Below are 20,108 nucleotides of genomic sequence, written 5' to 3'. Positions count from 1 at the left end.
CAGGGAATAACGCATGGAGACCAAAGGAGTGCTCCTTTCACTGCTCCAACATGCCATTGTTCAGCAAAAAACAGCACAATCCTATCTTTATAGGGGTTACACAACTATTTTATGGTGGGGAGAGGAGAGTGGGTGGGGATTGGAGCAGAAGACACCAGAGGAAAATAATTCACAAGTACAAAACTAAATGTACACTATATAATTAAAAAGGAATACATCACACTTACGATAAAAGAAAGGAACAAACTCCACAGTTAGACTAGCTGCTTTGTACTTCTGTCTGCTCTTCTCCACAGCACTGACTACTTCACTAGAAAAGAACAAGAGAGAGTATTATAATTGGTAACAAACTTACAAGGGGTTGCTGAAATAATGAATCTCTGTTTTCGCCATTTTGTCTCAACTTCTCCAAATTAGAGGAGTTTGAACATGTCACAATTCCCAGTCCTGGTCACCATCCATTGATACCAGCAGTTAACTATGTTGGTGCACAGTAATGAGATGAACTGCCCGGTTGTTAAAGCATTTTTTGTTGGGAAGATATCACCAGATTAGTGCCACCTGGGGAAACATAACCCAGAATGAAACAGTGCCACAATGGGAGAAGAGGAACACAAGACAAGTCTATCAAGATAATGAACGTAATAATAAAACATTAAAGTCTCCAGAAACACATCATAACTCACCACAGCGCAGCTAAGGTGGGAGATATAACTGAGACGCAGAAAGGCTATGAGATATTAATACATTCAAAGGACTAGAATTTCTTTTTAAAATCGAAACGATTTATCTGTAACAAAATCTGATGGGGGGGGTCATTAGTCTCGAGACTGTGTGTTTTGCTCTATAGGAGCTGCCAAACCTGCCGATTTTCTCCAGCACTTACTGTTTTTGTTTCAGGTTTCCTCACTGTTCTTCATTTTTATTATAGATTACAGTGGTTTGTGTGAAATAGAAAGCCTCTCATCAATGAGCTAAGGAATTTCTTCTCCTGTGTGAAAACCCATTTTTGGAATGTGGAATATGGAAAGATCTCAGTTTGGAGGTAACATTTTACATAAGCAGTTTTGTTTTAACAATCAATAGGAATCACTTCTTTCAAGTACTTTCATTTATTGTCTGTTAATTTTAGACCATGAATTATCGAATCACAATAAAAATTATGAAAATGTTAAGCATAAAGGGTGGTCACTCTTGTGCCTGTGCTGGCCCTTGGAAACATCTATCAAATAGGTGCATTCCCACGGCACTAATTTTGTACACTGCAAACTAGTTACCTGAAAAGAAAACCTACAAAGATAGCCATGGTCCTTCCTTTATTTTACTTGGGGCAAGTAAGGCTATTGGTATGCTCAACCTCACAGCATCAGTGACCTCTCGTGTGAACTCTTAAACATTCTTTCCCTGCATTTTCCAGATATCTCTCCACATTCCTCATTCCAAAATGGGTAAGATATCCCTTAGATCATCGATGAGAGGTCTTCTATCTCACACAATCCCACTCACCCCACTATAGGGAAAATAACCTCATCTCAGCATATGGCCAACTTGAAATTTAGAGGTCATGTCATAGGTAATTATGGACGAGAATTCTAACACTGTAGGGATCGCTTAGAGGGACACCAGCATGCTGTCACTCCAGCGTGAATAATTTTGTTTTACACAGCAATCGTGCTTACTACCCAAAGCATAAAACTCCAACTTGTTCTGAATTGTGGGCTGCCTTAAATTCATTTCAAATGGCAGCTTTACTTTGAGTCTTAGAGTCAAACAGCACAGATGCAGATCCTTCGGTCCAACTCGTCCATGCAATCAAGATTCCCAAACTAAACTAGTCTCACTTGCCTGCATTTGGTCAATATCCCTCAAAACCTTTCCTATTCATGTATCAGTCAAAATGTCCTTTTAAATGTTCTAACTGTACTTGCATCTATCACTTCCTCCGGCAATTCATTCCACATAAAAACCATACCTTGTGTGAAAAAGTTGCCCCTCAGGTCCCTCTTAAATATATGTCCTCTCACCTTAAAAATATGCCTCCTAGTTTTTAAACTCCCCACTCTAGGAAAAAGACATTTGCTATTCACCTTATCTACACCCCTCAAGATTTTATAAACCTCTTTAAGGGCTCCCCTCAACCTCCTAGGCTCCAGTGGAAAAATAGTCCAAACCTATCCAGCTTCTTCTGATAAATTAAACCCTTCAATCCCAGAAATATATCCTGGTAAATCTTTCTGAACCCTCTCCAATTCAATAGTAATTCGTAACGTAGTTTGTTTTGCCAAAATACTTCACATTTATCCAAATCAAACTCCATCTGCCACTCCTCAGGCCATTAGCCCAAATGACCACGATCCCTTTGTAATCGTAGACAGCTTTCTTCACCTGTCAACTGTACCACCAATTTTGGTGCCATCCACAAATGTACTAATCATGCCTCCTAAATTCTCATCCAAATCGTTTGTATAAATTCTGACTGAGTTTGTACTTCAATGGTCCAAGTCAGATTCAAACATACTGCTAGCCAAAGTCAGTAGCAAGTCATCAATTTAAAGTGCAGCTGAAGCGGACCAAAAAGTACTTGTATGTTACAAAGAAACAGATTATGGTATTCATTGAAAGACATTAAGTAGCTTGTCTCGATCATAAAGAATTGAGAAATTATTTTCACACATCAGCACACAGTTCACATGTATAAAAGAAAAATCTCAACAACTTAATTGGTCAAGAATTAGAACTGGCTAAAAGGTGAAACAATTAGAACAGAAAGGCTTTCTGCAGCTGAGTCAACACACTTTCAGACCAAAAGTTCCTTCTATTTCTTGGTCAAATGGTAGAATAAAAGGACACTCCTGTAAGTTTTTAATTAGGTACCATTTCAATCAAATGACAATCACTATGTCACCAGATACTTTGCCTTCCTAGCATCCAAGGGTCTTAATTTGTCAGTGATGTTGTTCCCAAAACATTGTTTATACTTTGCTTTCATGAAGTAAAGGTTCAAATCAAGATTATTCATCCAGTCCACACACCATTAAAAATGTATAGAAATCTGAAAATTGAAGTCACAGATGTCTTTAAAAGTGGTTACCTATCAAGTTCACACCCTTAATTCTAAGCCCAAATGACAATTTTCCTTCAGAAAAATTACAGGTTTTATTTGCAATGAATATTTCTGGCACATACAGACTGTAAGCACAGGTATTCATGCAAGATCTAACTTTGATAACTGTTACTTAAAATACATGCCTGTCACTTCTAATTTACCAAATCGCACATGACACCTGAAGTAACGAGTATATTTAGATCTTAGATAGTGACTATAGACTATAATTTGACAAGAATTTATGCACATAATAAAAGACATTTAAAAATATTGAGCACGAATGTTAGCCAAAGGGCAATTATAATTTGACACAGCTGAACACCATTGAACAATTTTCATTTGCCTCTATTAAGATTTTATAAGTATAGTAATTAATCACTTGTTCTCCTTATAAAATCATTGACAAAAATGATAATGAATGCCCTGCTGCATAATTATTAATACAGAAATGAAAAATACATTTTATTTGAACAATATCCTAACATTTTCAAACCACATTCCTGCTTTCTCCAGCTGAAATTAAATCTTTTGTGATACAACTGAAAATCTCACCTCCTAACCTAAGTAGACTCTACCACTTTCTAATAAAAAGCAAATAAATCATATTCAAGAGGTAATGCCAAGTGATTAATGCACTGGCTCAGACATGTTTGACATCCTACTGGAAGAATATATCGGAGGAAAAAATTGAATCTAATGCCAATTCTTGTATTACCAATGTCTCATTGTTTTGAACAGAGATATGGGTTCTTTGACTCCATTATAATCTCAAGTGTTTAAAGGATGTAATTATTTTTAAGTCTCTTAAACAGAATTAATTAGCTGCCATTTTATCACATTTAATTCAATTTCAATATGACACTGTGCATCCATAACTTTGTTTCTCGTATGTTAATTTGCATGAAATCCCAATCTACAACCTGCTCACTGACCTACATTCGGTACCGGTTCACAAATAACTCAAATTTCGAATCGTCCTCTTTGATTCAAATCCTTCCATGACCATGCCCGACCCATCTTTGACCCGTTCCAACTGTCTAAGAATGCTGTAATTTTTCAATGCTTGCCTCCTGAACTTTTCCTCAACATCAACGGCCATGTCTTCAACTGTGTAGCAGGAATTCCTATTCAAAACTTCTCCACCTATCTTTCCTATAACAGGGCATTCCTTAAAAATCCCTCTTTTACCAAGCTTTTAAATAACTTGTCTTTATATCTCCTAATGCGGCTCACTGTTGGATTATTTCTGACATTTATTAGAAATTAAAAGGAACCGTATAAATGTAAGTTGTTGCTGGAGATATTCATAATCAGTGCAATTTTAAATCGGTACAGATAAACCCAGCAAAGCCTTTTCGATATGTTCCAGATGATGACACAGAAAATGCCAGCAGGATGCTGACACAACTCAACTCTGCTCTTTCAAGTCGGAAGAGCACATTATGGAAAAACATTATAAACTACTACTTGGCTTGACAAAACTAAAAGCCACATACAAATATTCACCATTTTGACCACAGCAGAAACATTTATTCATTGTTGAGGGAGGCCTGGGGGACTTTTTTATTATAATGAATTAAACACACTAAGACAGAATTTGCTGCCAAAATAATGATGAGGCTATTGACACTCATTGTTAATTATGCACAAATGGTAATTGAATATATAAATTATAAGATCTTCCTATGCATTAAGCTCAAAAATAGCACATTTTAAAATAAGAAGAACGTTCAGAAATAAATCCAGCTTAGCTTTGTTTATTTTGGAATTTTGAACCACTTACCCAGCTGCTCTGTGTCTCCAGTTTCGATATGGGTCATATAAACTCTCACAAAAGGTAAGCGCATGTCGTGCAAAATCTTCAGCTGGAGTTAGATCTGCCATTTCCTTTTCTTTGGTCTTGCTTTTTAACTTGTAATAAAAGAATATTAAGGAAAACATCAAACACAGCAGGTTACCAATATTTTAAAACGCTTTCAATAAAAAAAATTGCTGGAAAAACTGAACAAGTCGGGAAGCATCTGTGGAACAAATCAGTAGCATTTCAGGACAATGATAACACTTCATTGACAAAGGGTCATCATTAGTCTGAAACTTTAATCCTGTTTTTCTCTCCCCACCAATGTTGCCAAACGTGCTGGGTATTCCCAACAGTTCCTCAATTTTTATTTCAGATTTCCAGCATCTGCAATATTCTGCTTCCACGTTTAAAGAAACTTCAATTTCGCTAGACTGCTGCTTAGTGTTTGTTGACAGCTCCTACCAACACTGCAACAAAACATCATACTACCATAAGAAACTTCATCAAATATTAGTTATTAGACATCTGTTATTTCAGGATTTGCTTTTTTTAATTGAACAAAGAATGACGATTCCTCATCAGAAATTTATAATTCTAGGCAGACTTTTTTTTGCAAATTTAAAGAACATTTTGTCTTCAATAATTTGACAATTTCACAAATCAGCTAGTATTAAAGAATTCACATTTTGCCATAATTGTCTCCAAACCCAAGTATCACATAAGGTTTTGTTTCGCAAATGTTTGCAGGTAGTCATTCCGGTACAGAAGGAACAGTCTGGCCTATCAACTCCCGAAGACAAAAAAAAAGAATCAGGAGTGGGACATGCACGAAAACTAGTTCAAGCCCGCAAAAAAATTAATCTCAAAAGTTTTCTTGCTAATAAATAACACTTTTGTCTCAACTTGCTAAGAAATTACATTTTTGTCTCAATTTATAAACAGACATGTTGTTGTAAGGTAATGGAACTATTTAAAGCTACGAATTAATTGTGAAAACGCTAAAAGGTAAGTTTATTATCATCACTTACCTGCTGAATGTAAACTGTAGCCATAGTAATAACATGATTAATATAGGAGCAGGTTCCAATCTCCTCGACATTAGCCAAATTCCTTGGAAACAAACGGAATGACCCAAATTATAATTTACGCTGTTCTAATAAAGCTCAAACAAAACAGAAAGAACCAAAGATCATGCATAAATAATAGAAACTAAGCCTAGAGTCTAAATTATTGGGTTATCAAATGGACCAATGAGTTTATCTGGTGCAAAATCAGAGCCTTGCAATTAGAAAATGCCCAGTGCAGCTTTGAATTTAAAATTCTGATTGTCAAATTCAGATTCCTCACTGGTCTTGCACCTTCCACGCTGTAACTTCCTCCAGTCCCACAAATCCCTGGGACCTCAGCACTCCTTTACTTCTTAACTCCATTACAGTCTCCCATTCCTTTGTCTTGTAACTAAAGGTCACGCCTTCAGCCGCTTGGGCCTGAAGATCTAAATACCCTTCCCAGATTCTCTCTACATTTAATCTCTCCTTCCTCTATAACAATCCTCAAAATGCCTACGTTTGATCAACCTCACCGAATAGCTCTTTATTAGGATCAGTGTCAAATTTTGTCTGATATTGTTCCCATAAGACATGTTCAGATACTTCATCATGCTAATGGTGCTACATAAATTCAAGTTGATGGCAATGAATGAGGAAATTTCCCAAGTAAGTTAGCTGAACCAGCCAGGACAGTGAAAGATGCTTACCACTGGCCAGCTAAAACATTAGTTTGGAAAGAAGTAAAGATAAACTAAAGTGCCAAGGTTAGTGATTGCTCAGCAGTTAGCCTTTCCCATACACGTACAGGTATTAGTTGAGGTCAAAATGGCACTCAGCTGCTGTGTCTTCTTTTTCTCTCTCTCTATCCCATCCAATACACAATCCAATCAAAACAAGACTCAGTGAAGGTTCTTTCTGGGATTATATACTACTGCACCAGTATATCTGCTACTCCTGAGATCAACTGTGTAACTGTTTACTTAGAAACAGTCAACACTGCAACGGAGCAGAGAGAGAGAAAGAGAGACTATTTCTTTAGCATCATTGATACATGTTATCAAGTGAAATAGGGATTTCACTGTCCATTGGGATATTCTTCCTTAAGGACAACATTACTGTTCAATAAGCACATGGTAAAAAGATTATTGCAGCAGTTGAAAATCTTAAATAAAACAGAAAATGCTGGAAACACTCAGCATCTGTGGAGGAACAGTTATACAATTCAGGTTTGTAACCTTTATCAGAACACTCGTATTCTTAGGTTCCAGTAGTCCCCTTTCTATTCTGTAGGTTATCTATTACATATAATTAAAACAGCAACTATACCTGCAGGTGATAATGAGGAATTTGACCAGAATGAGTGCCAGCGCTTGCTGTTCATCCTCTAGGCCATCTGACAGTTTTTGCATACATTGCAACTGTTGCTGCCTGAGAACCTGCAGGATGTTATCAGGCAACAAAGATAACCCTGGTGGAATGTCATCCAATCTAAGGAAACAGAAATAAACATGATCAACGTTGAGATTATATACGAGCGCGCACACACATTTCAGCTACTACTGAGTCAAGTCACGGTTTTGAACTAAATGTTTAGATTCAGATGCAAGTAACTGGGACAGTTAATTAAGTAGCTGCAACTGCAACATGGTTTGGGAATACCAGTTCATTGGATGGTGGTTCCAGAGGCTAGGGGCAAAACCACTGGTTTGAGCTGATGTCACCATGCTGCCAGGGAGGGCGTATGCATTGAAGGAGCAGACATTTTAGACACGATACCCGAACTTCAGGGGTTAACTGAGGGCAGGTTATACAAATTAGGCCTGTTTTCTCCAGAATTTAGATGGTTATGGGGCGATCCAATTAATGCCTTCAAGATATTAACGGGAAAAGACAGGGTAGACTAAGATAAACTATTTCCACTGGTTGGGGATTCTCGAAATAGAGGACATAGTCTGAGAATTGGGGCCAGACTGTCAGGAGAGATACCGGGAAGGCCTTCTACACACAAAGGGTGGCAGAGGTTTGAAACTCTCTTCTACAAACAACAGTGGATAGATGATCACTTGTTAATTTTAAATTGGAGATAGATAAATTTTTGTTAGCCAAAATATTAGGGGATATGGGCTAAAGGTAGCTAGTGGGGTTAGGTGACAGATCAGTCATGATCTCATTGAATAGCAGAACTGATTTGAGAAGCTGAATAGCCTTTGTTCCTATTTTGCCACTGGACCAGGGCAGGGGCCAAAAAAATTCAGGGATCTGACCTTCATTTTGCATCTGAGCACCGTCAAGCCCATAGTACATTGCATCACCAATCAAAAACAATAGATCACCAGAGTTATGTAATCTTGACATGTAATTACACAGAAAAATAGTAGTAGATTATGTGTAGAAAGTTCTGAGAAATGACAATTAATATTGGCCCAACAGTCTAATGCAGAGACATTAATTGAGGGATAAATACTTTTCAGTTTATCAGGACAAACACTAGAGCTCTTGTGGTGTAGTGGCAGTGACTGAGATGAACAGCCTAGGTTCAAGTCACAGAATCTGAGAATCACAAAAGTTTTGCATTGCATAAGGAGACTATTCAGCCCGTTGTGCCTATCCCAGCTCATTAAACGGGAATCATTAGCTCGTGCCAATTTCTTACTTTTGCCCCATATCTGTGTGTAGCGGTTGAAACATTTTGCCAGGTGGACATCATAGAATATGAGTTCCCCGATTGGGGCTGGTACTATTCAGAGACCCCTGGCTGATCGTTATAAACAGGGGTGCCACAGGTTTTGTTCACTCTGGGAGCTGGCTCTGAGGAAGCTGGATCAGTGTCAAAGGCTCCCCACGTCAAAATAAGAAGTGACCTGGTGACAAGATACTGGTCTCGGTAGGGTTATTTGACCTTACACATTTTGTTTTTAAAAGCAAAAATCATCCAATGGTTTCTTGAATGCCTCAGTTGAACCTCCCTCTACCACACTTCCAGTCATAACAGATTTGAGCAGGCTGATTAAAAATCTATCAGGATGAACTCGCAGTTCTTCATTGAAATGGTGCTACGGGATCTTTTACAGCCACCAGAAAGAAAGAGACAGTTTATCTGCAAGATGGCACGTCTAATTGTGCAGCACTCACTCAGTACTGCACTGGAATGCCAGTCTAGATTATGCATTCCAAGTTCTGGAGTGGGACTTGGAACTCTCAACGTAGCAAAAGAGGAGGGAACAATAACATACAGAATTGAAACCCTACAATTAAAAAAAAGTTAATTTATGATAATCACATTTAGCAGTGTAATATAAAGAAGTGGACCAGGTGGGGAGGCTGTATTTAAGTCAGTGAACAACGTTGGAGGGGCTTGAGCTTTGTTCTTAAATTTACCAGTGACATGTGAGCTATGGCTGATAGGATGGGCAACAAATTTTGGTCTTATTTTCTAAGAGATCAGTTAAGAGCCAACCGTATTGCTGTGGTAACAAAGTGTGGAGCTGGATGAACACAGCAGGCCAAGCAGCATCTTAGGAGCACTAAAGCTAAAATTGTATCAGAGATAATGGGAACTGCTATTGCTGGAGAATTCGAGATTACAGATGCTGGAGAATATTGCTGTGGGTCTGGAGTCAACTATAGATAAGACCAGGTAAAGACAATAGATTTCCTTTGGAAAGGACATCAGTGAACCAGATGTGATTTTATGTCAATCCAGTAGTTTCACAGTTACTTTACTCACACTGCCTTTCTGATTTCCTTTTTAATTAATTGAACTTTAAATTCTACCAGTTGTCATGGTCGGATTTCAACCAATGTCCCCAGAACATTAGTCTGGCCTCTGGGTTATTAGCCCAGTGACAAAGGGGAGACAATATCACAGTTGGTAAATTCAATTCACAACTCTGGAATATAAAGTTAGTTCAAGGGGCTCTTGGGTGCAGTGGCAGTCTTTCTATCTCTAATCCAAAGGCTTGTGTTCAAGTCTCACCTGCTCTACTGGTGTGCAATAACCTCTCTCAACAGGTTGATTAAAAATACCTCCATAAAGCTAGTCTCAGAAATGGTGACCATGAAAGTAAAAATAGTTCCCTCATGTTGCTTAGTAAAGGAAATCTGCTGTTTTACGTGACTCCAGATGCACGGTGGTGTGGTTCATTCTTGACCGTCCTCTGAAATGGCCAAACAAGCCTGAGTTCAAGAGCATTTGGGAATGGGCAACAAATGCTGCTGTGCCAGCAATGCCCACCCATATGAAATAGGAAACAAAAAAAAAGTCATGCAATTAACACTATTCCACCGTCTCTACTGACAATGTGGAATATATTGTTCCACAACAGCAACTACCCCAACAGACAATGCTCTTAATGATTTCAACTAACGTGAGGGAGACTGAAGAAATCTGCTACTGCAACCAAGCTCCAGATAATTCTTTTTTAAAATAAATTTAACTTTATTCTGATCAGAGTCTTGTTCAGTTGCCAAGGAAAAATCATACGCTGTATCAGTGATGTGGAGCAGTTCAAGATCATCAAATTGACACCAGCCAAAACAAAAATAGCAACAGCTTCACCCTACTGCAAAATTAGTTGAATGTGGATAGGTCAATGCTGTTAACAATCATTTTCAAACTATGAGGGGTTTTGATACAAGGTGCAGCAAGAAACCATTTCTAAAAAAGGAGAGCTGGAATTAGAAGATATGCATCTAAGGTAATGGGAAAAAGAACCAGAAGAGAGCTCAGGGAATTTTTGTTTATTTTATGTTTGCTAGTTATGCTGATCTGGAACATACCAACTGAATGGGTGGTGGAAAAAAAGAGTCACAAGTAACTGTCAAGGGATTTGGGTAACTATTTTATGGGGGAAAACTTTGCAGGAATCTGGGGAGAATGCTGGAGAATGGGACTAATATAGTTCTTTTTAAAGCCAGCTTCAGAATGAGAGGACAAACTGTCTTCTTCTGTGCTGTGGGATTCTATTGTAAAGCACAGTGTTTCTTGAGAAACTCACAAATTTTCTTTTCAATGGTGTTTTTTCCAGTTATTCAGTATTTTTCAGTCAGATTCCAAATAACAAGAACCCGATGAAAAAAAGCTCTTTTAGCAAATCCAAGGCAATAGGTTTTCATCTGATTGATTTATTATTGACACATACTGAAATGCAGTGAGAAGTATCGTTTTGCCTGCTATTCAGACAAATCATAGCTCACATAAGTACCATGGTAATAGAACAAATGCAGAATATAGTGTTACAGTTACAGAGAACATTTGGAGAAAGGTCAACTTTAATATGAGAGGTCCATGCCTATGCGTGGTAACAGCAGGAAAGAGGGTTTCTTTGCAAAGATACAAGGAAGTTTTGCTACAGGAGCACACCTGAGGAATTATTCAAAGTAGAGGATGGAATTAAATTCCAATGCTAGGATATCAGCAATAAAAATCCAGGCTTCACAGTGCATATCTTATAAACATCAGTTTCCAAATAAAAGGCTTGCAGGTTTTATGTCAAAAGTTTGCACTTTATGTTATCATCTAGATGAAGATTCACGCCTTGCATTTGTAATGAGGAAATGCTGTTTAATCAACCCATCCATGTTAGAATTGCTAATACCTTTATCTCCCATTTTCACAAGCCTATAACTCCCCTATCCAGTCAGAGAGGGATCATTTCTTTTCAGAAACATACACTTACGTTGCATATTGTCCACTAGTTAGCCCTGAGTTGAAGTGTGTGTCCAACTCTGGCCACTAGATTTCAGAAAGAATGTCAAATCATTTAAGGAGACAATCAAAGAAGAGGCACTTCATTTGTTAGCAGATTTTAGAAACCCTAGGTCATTCAGCTTAGAGCAGTGAAAGTTAAGGGGAGACTGAAAACAAGCATTCAAAATTATGAGTATTTTTGATCAGTAAGGAGGGGGAAACCATTTCTTCTGCGAAGTGGGTTGGAAGTCAGAGGTGACAGATTTAAAATAATTGGAGAAATTTGGAGCAATGTTTATCAGACACAGCGTTAGCATTGTCTAGTGGTAACACCATTTGAAGTTACTTCAATCACACCTAGGTTAAAATTTCAATGTATATTAATTTGCCTGGAAATCATCTCAAGAAATCTCCCTGAGTACAAGTCATTTACAAACCTTACTGCCCCAATCTCTTAAAAGGGTTGGTAATCAATTAATTCTCAAAATGAGCTGACATGAAGTGTTGTACTTGTAGGAAGCAAGGTTGGGGTGGGTACATCCAGACAACTGCACATGAGCACAAAATAGCAAAATAAATTTGCATCACTTGCCTTCCATTCAAATGTTAAGCACTGGCAACTCAGATTTTGGAGAACTGCTCTCTCTATTTAGGTTAGTCTGCCATCTTTACAGTGGCAGCAAAAGTACATTGAATGTGCAGTTCCTCAATGCTATCAAATGGGAAATGATCGACAATACTAAAAAACAGGCAAAGCTCAAGTCAACTTGAAAGCATTCATTTAAACAAGAAGGTTTTAAATCAGATTTCTTATGAATGCCAAAGTAGGCCCAGATAAGTGCACTGCAGTCCAAAGTGGGGCAAAATTACATAAATAGAATTACACAATCCATTCATCTACCTAGTTGATGCTGGAACTTACATTCTATCCAAGCCACTGTCTATTTCCATCTAACCTTATCAACATGACTCCTTCAGCTTTCTCGTAAACACATCTATGCTATTCATCGTTACTGCCAGGTGTAGCTACAAGGTTCAAGCTATCTCCGCTCTTCCGGATAACAAACCTTCTCCCAAATTCGCAATGAATTTATTGGTAGCTGTCTTCGACTGTGGTAGCTTTTTTTTAAAACAAACTTTCTCACAAATTTTCACTTTAAGTTGTTAATGAATATCGTCAACAGCTAACCTTTCAAGGAACTATGTGGAACTCCAATGCAAAACTGAAGATTATTTAGTAGGTTTGGGCAGTTATGATGCCACACAGTTTACAAGTCTATCGCTTGGTTTAACACAGCAGATTTGGAGTCATGGCATTAAAGGTCGCCTCAAAACAAATATTGTATACTATAGAATTTGTACGTTTTCTGAAAGAAAGACTAGATGGATCAGCGTTTGTTGAAGAATTAATTCATGCAGTGTTGATAGTGGCTAAGTAAAGTACAGAAATTATGTGCATGCAAATTAAACAACAAATTTGATCTCGTCATTCCAAAACAAAGGAGGGTGCTGTTTCGACTGTTTGAAACAGCCAACGCATGCACAGTATTTAGATTTTCCACTGGAAACAGCTTAAGCTTTGCTCTTTCAGTCAGTTGCATCATCCGAACTATTCAAGCACATGACTGCCCTAAACAGGCCTCAAGCCAGCCACTCAGACAACAAGCCTGAATCTGGTAGGAAGACAGAAAATATCCCAAATTCTTCAAAATTACCACTGCTGCCTATCTAACTCTATAAATAGTTTGTGGTTTCATTGGTAACTAAAACTAAAACTGGTGTTCTTGCTCAGTCATAATAAGAGTATCAAATAATTTAGAATGTAACACTGATTGGGAAATACAATGCATTTCTTCTGTGGTTTCATTAACTACAGACAACACATTTTAGCTGCCCCCTTTCTGCCTTGAAGCATTTGGCATCCTGCATGAATATGCTTCCATAGTGTCCTCTTTCATCTTAATCTTGACGATGAGTGCCAACCAGCACTTCAGTCATAAGGTTACCACAACTGAATCTGATCCTGATCTCAACTAATTTCCACATAATGCAAACATACAGTAGAATCCATTGAAGTAGGAGCCTGGTTATAGCTTTCCCTTTCTAATTCAGTAGCTAATCTAAGAACTGGTCTTTAAATCATTAATTAAAAGGATATAGTGAGACTGGAGAAAGTGCAAAAATGATTTGCAGGAGAGTTAATACTTATAATTATTAGGAAAGATTTAACAGGCTTAAGTTCTTTTTTTGTCAATAAAGGTAGAGCATGAGGAAATCCCCCATAACAGAAGTGTTTTAAGTTGTGAAAAAGTACACTGAAATGGTCATTGAGATGATGATGCCATTTGTGAAGGAAAATCAAACCTTGGGGATAAGACCAATTGGGCTGAATGGTCTGTGACTATTCTATAAATTTGATGCATTGCCTCTGTTCTTTCACCACGCATCAATAATTGAAAGAAATTGCTAAAGTGGGGAATATATTTACTGCAACAGTACTTCCGTCCTCGCATAGCAAACCTATGTCACTTCAAGATTTTTTTTCCATTTGGCAACCCCACAGAAACAAAGCATTTTGTTTCTAAACAATGACAGTGAAGTTCACATAGATTCTGTCAACAAGTGACGCTACAGTGTGGTGGAGTTGGCCTGTTTCTAAATTATAAACATCTATTAAAATCTGATTGATAAAATTTAGTACTAACTGGTTACGCTGAAATCAAACACAAGGTGGGAATTGGGGTATTTTAGTAATTGAACAGCTTTGCCAGTCAGACAGAAAAATAGCAGCTGTCCTTGAACCTGCAAGAACAGGCTGCATTTTTCTGCTTCTGGCTAGAACAGCTTTGCAGTTGACATTACAGAATGGATGACAAAATACCTAGCAAAGTATGTGAGCAAACTTAATATTTACAACAGTGCTTGCAACTATACTATTAAACAATGTCCTAAAAATATCTTCAGTATAAGCTATCCCAGATAGGTGACCTCTCCAGTGGGTGATCCAATAACACGCTAGTCCTCAATTTTTTTTTAACAAACTGAGTTTATTCTGGAATTTCTCAATCATACTGACAATGCCTAATAGCACAGAACTCACCATCCCTCTATCAGTAGGGAGGATAAAAAACTATTTCTTATAAGCATCCATCCAAGACTTCGTCAAACACCTGTCAACACTTTTCTAAAGAACCACACTGCAAATAACTCAAGAACGGATACTTCAAAAATGTTTCAAAGATATTTAATTAATGGAGAGAAAGTTTGAGGGACTGTAATATTACAGAAGAAACCAGTCAGAGGCAACCAAAAGGGCTAGAGGGTGAATTAGATTTTTGTTAAATATAGAGTTGTTAGTATCTTGAATGCACTAGTTAAATTCAGCTGTAATCTTTAAAACAGACTTATATTTATGTAGGGGTCTGGAGAAAGTGCAACATGTGTGGCACTAAAGTGATAGTTCTTCCAAAGATGCATAATGAGCTAATTGGTCTTTCACTGGGAATATTTAATGAAAAAATATTTGACGAATTACTACTGACATTACTGGGTCAAGAGATCATGACTCAACAAACATACCAGCAGTGACTATGTATAAAAACCATACTCAAAATACAAGTCACTCCCTCCTTCAAGCAACTGGTCATTGAACTCTGCTCTGTCACATTTCTGCACAATGATTTAACAGTTTTCTCAATCAGACCAAAGTGTTAAACTGATTACCACTATTATTGTCAAATTATTACCAGAGCCAGACCAACACAGCTTGGGTTGACGACAATCATGTGAAGAACTCATTCAACAAAATAGAAATAATCTTTCCCCTTGCAAGAATTGAGTTCACGAGCCCTAGTACTGAAATGAAGTCATAGATCAAACACTTGTCTATTAGGGCACAAAGGTCAAAAGATTAAACATAATATCATTACATCTGTACAAACTAATAAGGATACTCGTGAATTTTAGATTTCAGTGCTTATACGTCACTATTGTTTAGTATCTGGAGTTCTCCACACCACTGGTATTACAAAAGCCCAGATCGGTTTAGAATATGAAAGATGGCATTATTGGTTGTCTACTAAATTTCACTGTCTGCTGTGACACTCCTTCAACTAAGCAGACAACTACAAGCCAATAATTTATGGCAATATTAAGACAATTCATTTTACACAGTAATGTCAGGTTGTTCTTTTTTCAGAGCAGAGAGTCTCCGAAATGCACTGCTAGCTGATGTTATGGATGTTTATCTGTAGCCACCAAGAGGGTTAAGGATTCCATCATACAGATGGATGGTGTTTTTTCGCAGACAACACCAAGTCTACCGGTTTCCTAGACCAATCTGAGGATGGGCAGGGAATTGAGATAGATAGAAGACTTCCAGAATAGTTGCCCCTTATAGAGCCTATTATTCTTCCCTTTCTCTGGAGATTACCAAGATGCTGAAGTAAGGAGGAAATGCTTAGCCAACATGTTCTATTCATCATAGACGAGTGGAAAAGCTCAAGAGATCTTAATGATCTTAAACTGCTCACTAATTTAGTAAAAGCAAACCTCATAATAAAATTGCCCCTGAATACTAGAAAGCTTTAATGGAATTTTCCCAAGCAAGTGTAAATCTAGCCCTAGCCAGATCAAATTGAGGTGTCCCCAGGTTTCCACTGATCAGTACCTCATGCTGCAGAATTTATTATCATAATCTGATGATCCGCTTACTGCTATCCAGTTTCAGTATCCATTCTGTTGAAATTTAATTTATCCCCATTTAAAACTGAAAGACAGCAAAGGAAAATAATCAGAAAAAGAATCTAAAGTTTGGCAACATGGGTCGGTGCATTTTTGCGCATCTCAAAATTAATATCTGCAGTGACGATTCCTTTCAAACCAATTTAATAGAATTAGTTGCTCTGCAATTTCCTGTTTAAACTTTGCTTGACTTCAATAGTATGCAAATTTACAAAAAAAATCAATCTTCATTACAAAATATGAATTTTGTAAGCTCTCTGTTTTTGGGATTGCCTCTTTACGTAGGGCAAAACGGAGGCATGAGGGTTCATGTGATGTGTTTTGAAGTCTGTCTGACAACATGCCTGGATGCTTTAGTTGCTGTTAGGTTAAATGGAGGCCTTGGGCGTCTAACTGGGACATTCTCACCAGTAAACGATGGCCAGAGCAGCTGTGGTGACAGTGATAGGCCATTGGCCTCCAAATCTCAGGTTTTGAAAATGGTTCTACTTCAAACTGTCTATCTCTAGATACAATTGTGTTGAAAATCTAAAGAATAGCTAATTGATGTTTCCTTCCTGGACTCTGGGCCCATATGATACTGTCTGCAATAGAGATAGGCTTTGAGGGGGAAGAGGTCATTCTAAGCCACTGTAAGATCAAGTTGGAGTCTTTACTAAAGCATGTGAGCCTTAGGTCAGTCTGCAAGAAGTCAAGAAACAGAAAGAGGGCAAGAGAAGTAGCCAATCTTTACTGTTTCAGAGATAGTAAGAACTGCAGATGCTGGAGAATCTGAGATAACAAGGTGTAACAGCTGGATGAACACAGCAGGCCAAGCAGCATCTCGGGAGCACAAAAGCTGACGTTTCGGGCCTAGAGTCTTCTTCAGAAATGGGGGAGAGGAAGGGGGTTCTGAAATAAATAGGGAGAGAGGGGGAGGCAGATAGAAGATGGATAAAGGAGAAAATAGGTGGACAGGAAACAGACAAGTCAGAGAGGCAGGGATGGAGCCAGTAAAGGTGAGTGTAGGCGGGGAGTTAGGGAGGGGATAGGTCAGTCCAGGGAGGACGGACAGGTTAAGGGGGCTGGATGAGGCTAGTAGGTAGGAGATAGGGGTGGGGGTTGAGGTGGGAACGAGGGGATAGGTGGGAGGATGGACATGTTAGGGAGGCTGGGTTGGTTTTGGGATGTAGTTGGGGAAGGGAGATTTTGAAGCTTGTGAAGTCCACATTGATACTGTTGGGCTGCAGGGTTGCCAAGCGGAATATGAGATGCTGCTCCTGCAACCTTCGGGTGGCTTCGCTGTGGCACTGCAGGAGGCCCAGGATGGACATGTCATCTGAGGAATGGGAGGGGGAGTTGAAATGGTTCGCAACTGGGAGGCGCAGTTGTTTAGTGAGAACCGAGCGTAGGTGTTCTGCAAAGCGGTCCTCAAGCCTCCGCTTGGTTTCCCCGATGTAGAGGAGGCCACAACAGGAACAGTGGATACAGTATATCATATTAGCAGATGTGCATGTGAACATGTGCTTGATGTGGAAGGTCTTCTTGGGGCCTGGGATGGGGGTGAGGTGTAGGGGCGGCAAAGGTGCCAGGTGTGGTTGGGTTGGAGGGGAGTGTGGAGCAGACAAGGGAGTCACGGAGAGAGTGGTCCTTCCAGAAAGCAGATAAGAGCTGGGCTTGGGGGGGGGGGGGGTGAGAAAATGTCTTTGGTGATGGGGTTGGATTGCAATGGCGGAAGTGGCAGAGGATGATGCATTGGATCCGGAGATTGGTGGGATGGTACATGAGGATGAGGGGGATTCTGTTTTGGTTAGTATTGCAGGGAGGGGGTGTGAGGGATGAGCTGCGAGAAATGCAGGAGACACGGTCAAGGGCATTCTCGACAACTGAGGGGAAGAATTTGCAGTCCCTGATAAACGAGGACATCTGAGATGTTCGGGAGTGGAATGACTCATTCTGGGAGCAGATGCGGCGGAGGCGAAGGAATTCAGAATAGGGGATGGCATTTTTGCAGAAAGGTGGGTGGGAGGAGGTGTATTCTAAGTAGCTGTGGGAGTCGGTGGGCTTCAAATTGATATCGGTTTCCAGGTCGTTGCCAGAGAAAGAAACAGGGAGGGAAATAGAGAGGTCCGGGAAGGAGAGAGTTATCAGAGATGGTCCAGGTGAACTTAAGGTTGGGGTGGAAGGTGTTGGTGAAGTGGATGAACTGTTCAAGTTCATGGGAGCACGAGACGGTGCCGATACAGTCATCCATGTAACGGAGGAAGAGGTGGGGTTTAGGGCCTGTGTAGCTCTCCTCCCCCAACCGCATCCTGAAATCAGCCCAGCTTGTCCCCACCTCCCTAACCTGCCCGTCGTCCTACCCATCCCATCGTCTCACCTCAAATCCCAACCCCATCTCCTACCTGCTAGCCTCATCCGGTCCCCTTGACCTGTCCGTCCTCCCGGGACTGACCTATCCCCTCCCTAACTCCCCACCTACACTCACCTTTACTGGCTCCAGCGCCATCTCTTTGACCTGTCTGTCTCCACTCCATCTTCTCCTTTATCCATCTTCTATCCGCCTCCCCCTCTCTCCCTATTTATTTCAGAACCCCCTTCCCCTCCCCCATTTCTGAAGAAGGGTCTAGGCCTGAAACATCAGCTTTCCTGCTCCTCTGATGCTGCTTGGTCTGCTGTATTCATCCAGCTCTACACCTTGTTATCTCAGTCTTTACTGTTTAATACCTGCAGGATGCCCCAAAACTCTATGGGGTTTCTGATACTCTAAGAATCGCCCCTTTACATTCAATGGTATTACCATTAGTGAATCTTTTACTAACAACATTCTGGGGATCACCATCAGCCAGAAACTTGACTAGACCAGTTACATAAATGCTGTGGCAAGTCAAAGGTGGGTTTCCTGGAACGTGTGTCTCACCTCCCAAAGCCATCTGCAAAGCACAAGTCAGGACTGAGATGGACTACTGTCCAATTGCCAGGGTGAGTACAGCTCCAGTAACACTTGAGGACCTCAACATCATCAAGAGCAAAGCAATGTACTTTACTGGCACACCATCCACCAACTTTAAAATTCACTCTTCAGCTTCTTCACCATCTACAAATTTCACTGAAGCCACTCACCAACGTTTCATTGATAATACCTTTGAAATCTGAAACCTATATCTCACAGAAGTCATGAGCAAATGGATGGAAATACTATCATCAACAAGATCCTCTCCAAGTCACACATCATACTGATTTAGGAATATCGCATGTGTTCCTTCATTGCTACAGGAAAAAATTCTTAGAACTACCCCGTGCCCCCCTCCCACATAAAGCACTGAGAAGGTACTCACTACACACACCGTGACAGTTCAAGATTTCTCCTCACTATCCCCTTTCTCAATGGCAATTATGGATAGGCAATAAATAATGGCTTAGTAACTCCACATCCCATGAATGAACAGAACAAAACCCGAACAGTTTTGAGACTTGCGTAACATACCTTGTAGGAGGTTTTTCAAAATCAACATCAAGAAACTTCTCATATGTTGCAACAAAGTTCTCCAACCACAGCTTAAGGTAGTCTGGGTCCTTCTGTAACCAGAAAATATATACAAGCAAACAGCAAATTAAATTTCTTTTTGATTCAAATAAACACAGCATAATTTAAACTCATGAATTAATAAAATGTCACAAATTCCAATGTTTTGTTTTCCTGCAAAGCCATTCAAGCTCTCCAAAGAATTGATACATACA

General features: G+C 39.4%; 1 protein-coding gene across 11 annotated transcripts in view; it reads right to left on the bottom strand.

The window, feature by feature from the left end:
• Window positions 1-20,108, bottom strand: part of nbeal1 (neurobeachin-like 1) — a 214,191-nt gene that overhangs the window by 128,873 nt on the left and 65,210 nt on the right. For 10 of the 11 annotated variants that reach the window (XM_048533953.2, XM_059647081.1, XM_048533951.2 and 7 more), the window contains exons 2-6: window positions 19,855-19,946; window positions 7,283-7,444; window positions 5,936-6,017; window positions 4,890-5,017; window positions 228-310 (exon numbers count right to left, since the gene is read on the bottom strand). In XM_048533953.2, coding sequence (XP_048389910.2) covers window positions 228-310; window positions 4,890-5,017; window positions 5,936-6,017; window positions 7,283-7,444; window positions 19,855-19,946 — 547 coding nt within the window. Of the gene's footprint in view, window positions 1-227; window positions 311-4,889; window positions 5,018-5,935; window positions 6,018-7,282; window positions 7,445-19,854; window positions 19,947-20,108 lie in introns of those variants that run through there. The other variant, XM_048533958.2, reaches the window with a different exon arrangement.

Source organism: Stegostoma tigrinum, chromosome 7 (assembly GCF_030684315.1).
Source record: "Stegostoma tigrinum isolate sSteTig4 chromosome 7, sSteTig4.hap1, whole genome shotgun sequence".
In the NCBI taxonomy this organism is placed as follows: domain Eukaryota; kingdom Metazoa; phylum Chordata; class Chondrichthyes; order Orectolobiformes; family Stegostomatidae; genus Stegostoma; species Stegostoma tigrinum.
This window is presented reverse-complemented; position numbering and strand designations above follow the sequence as displayed.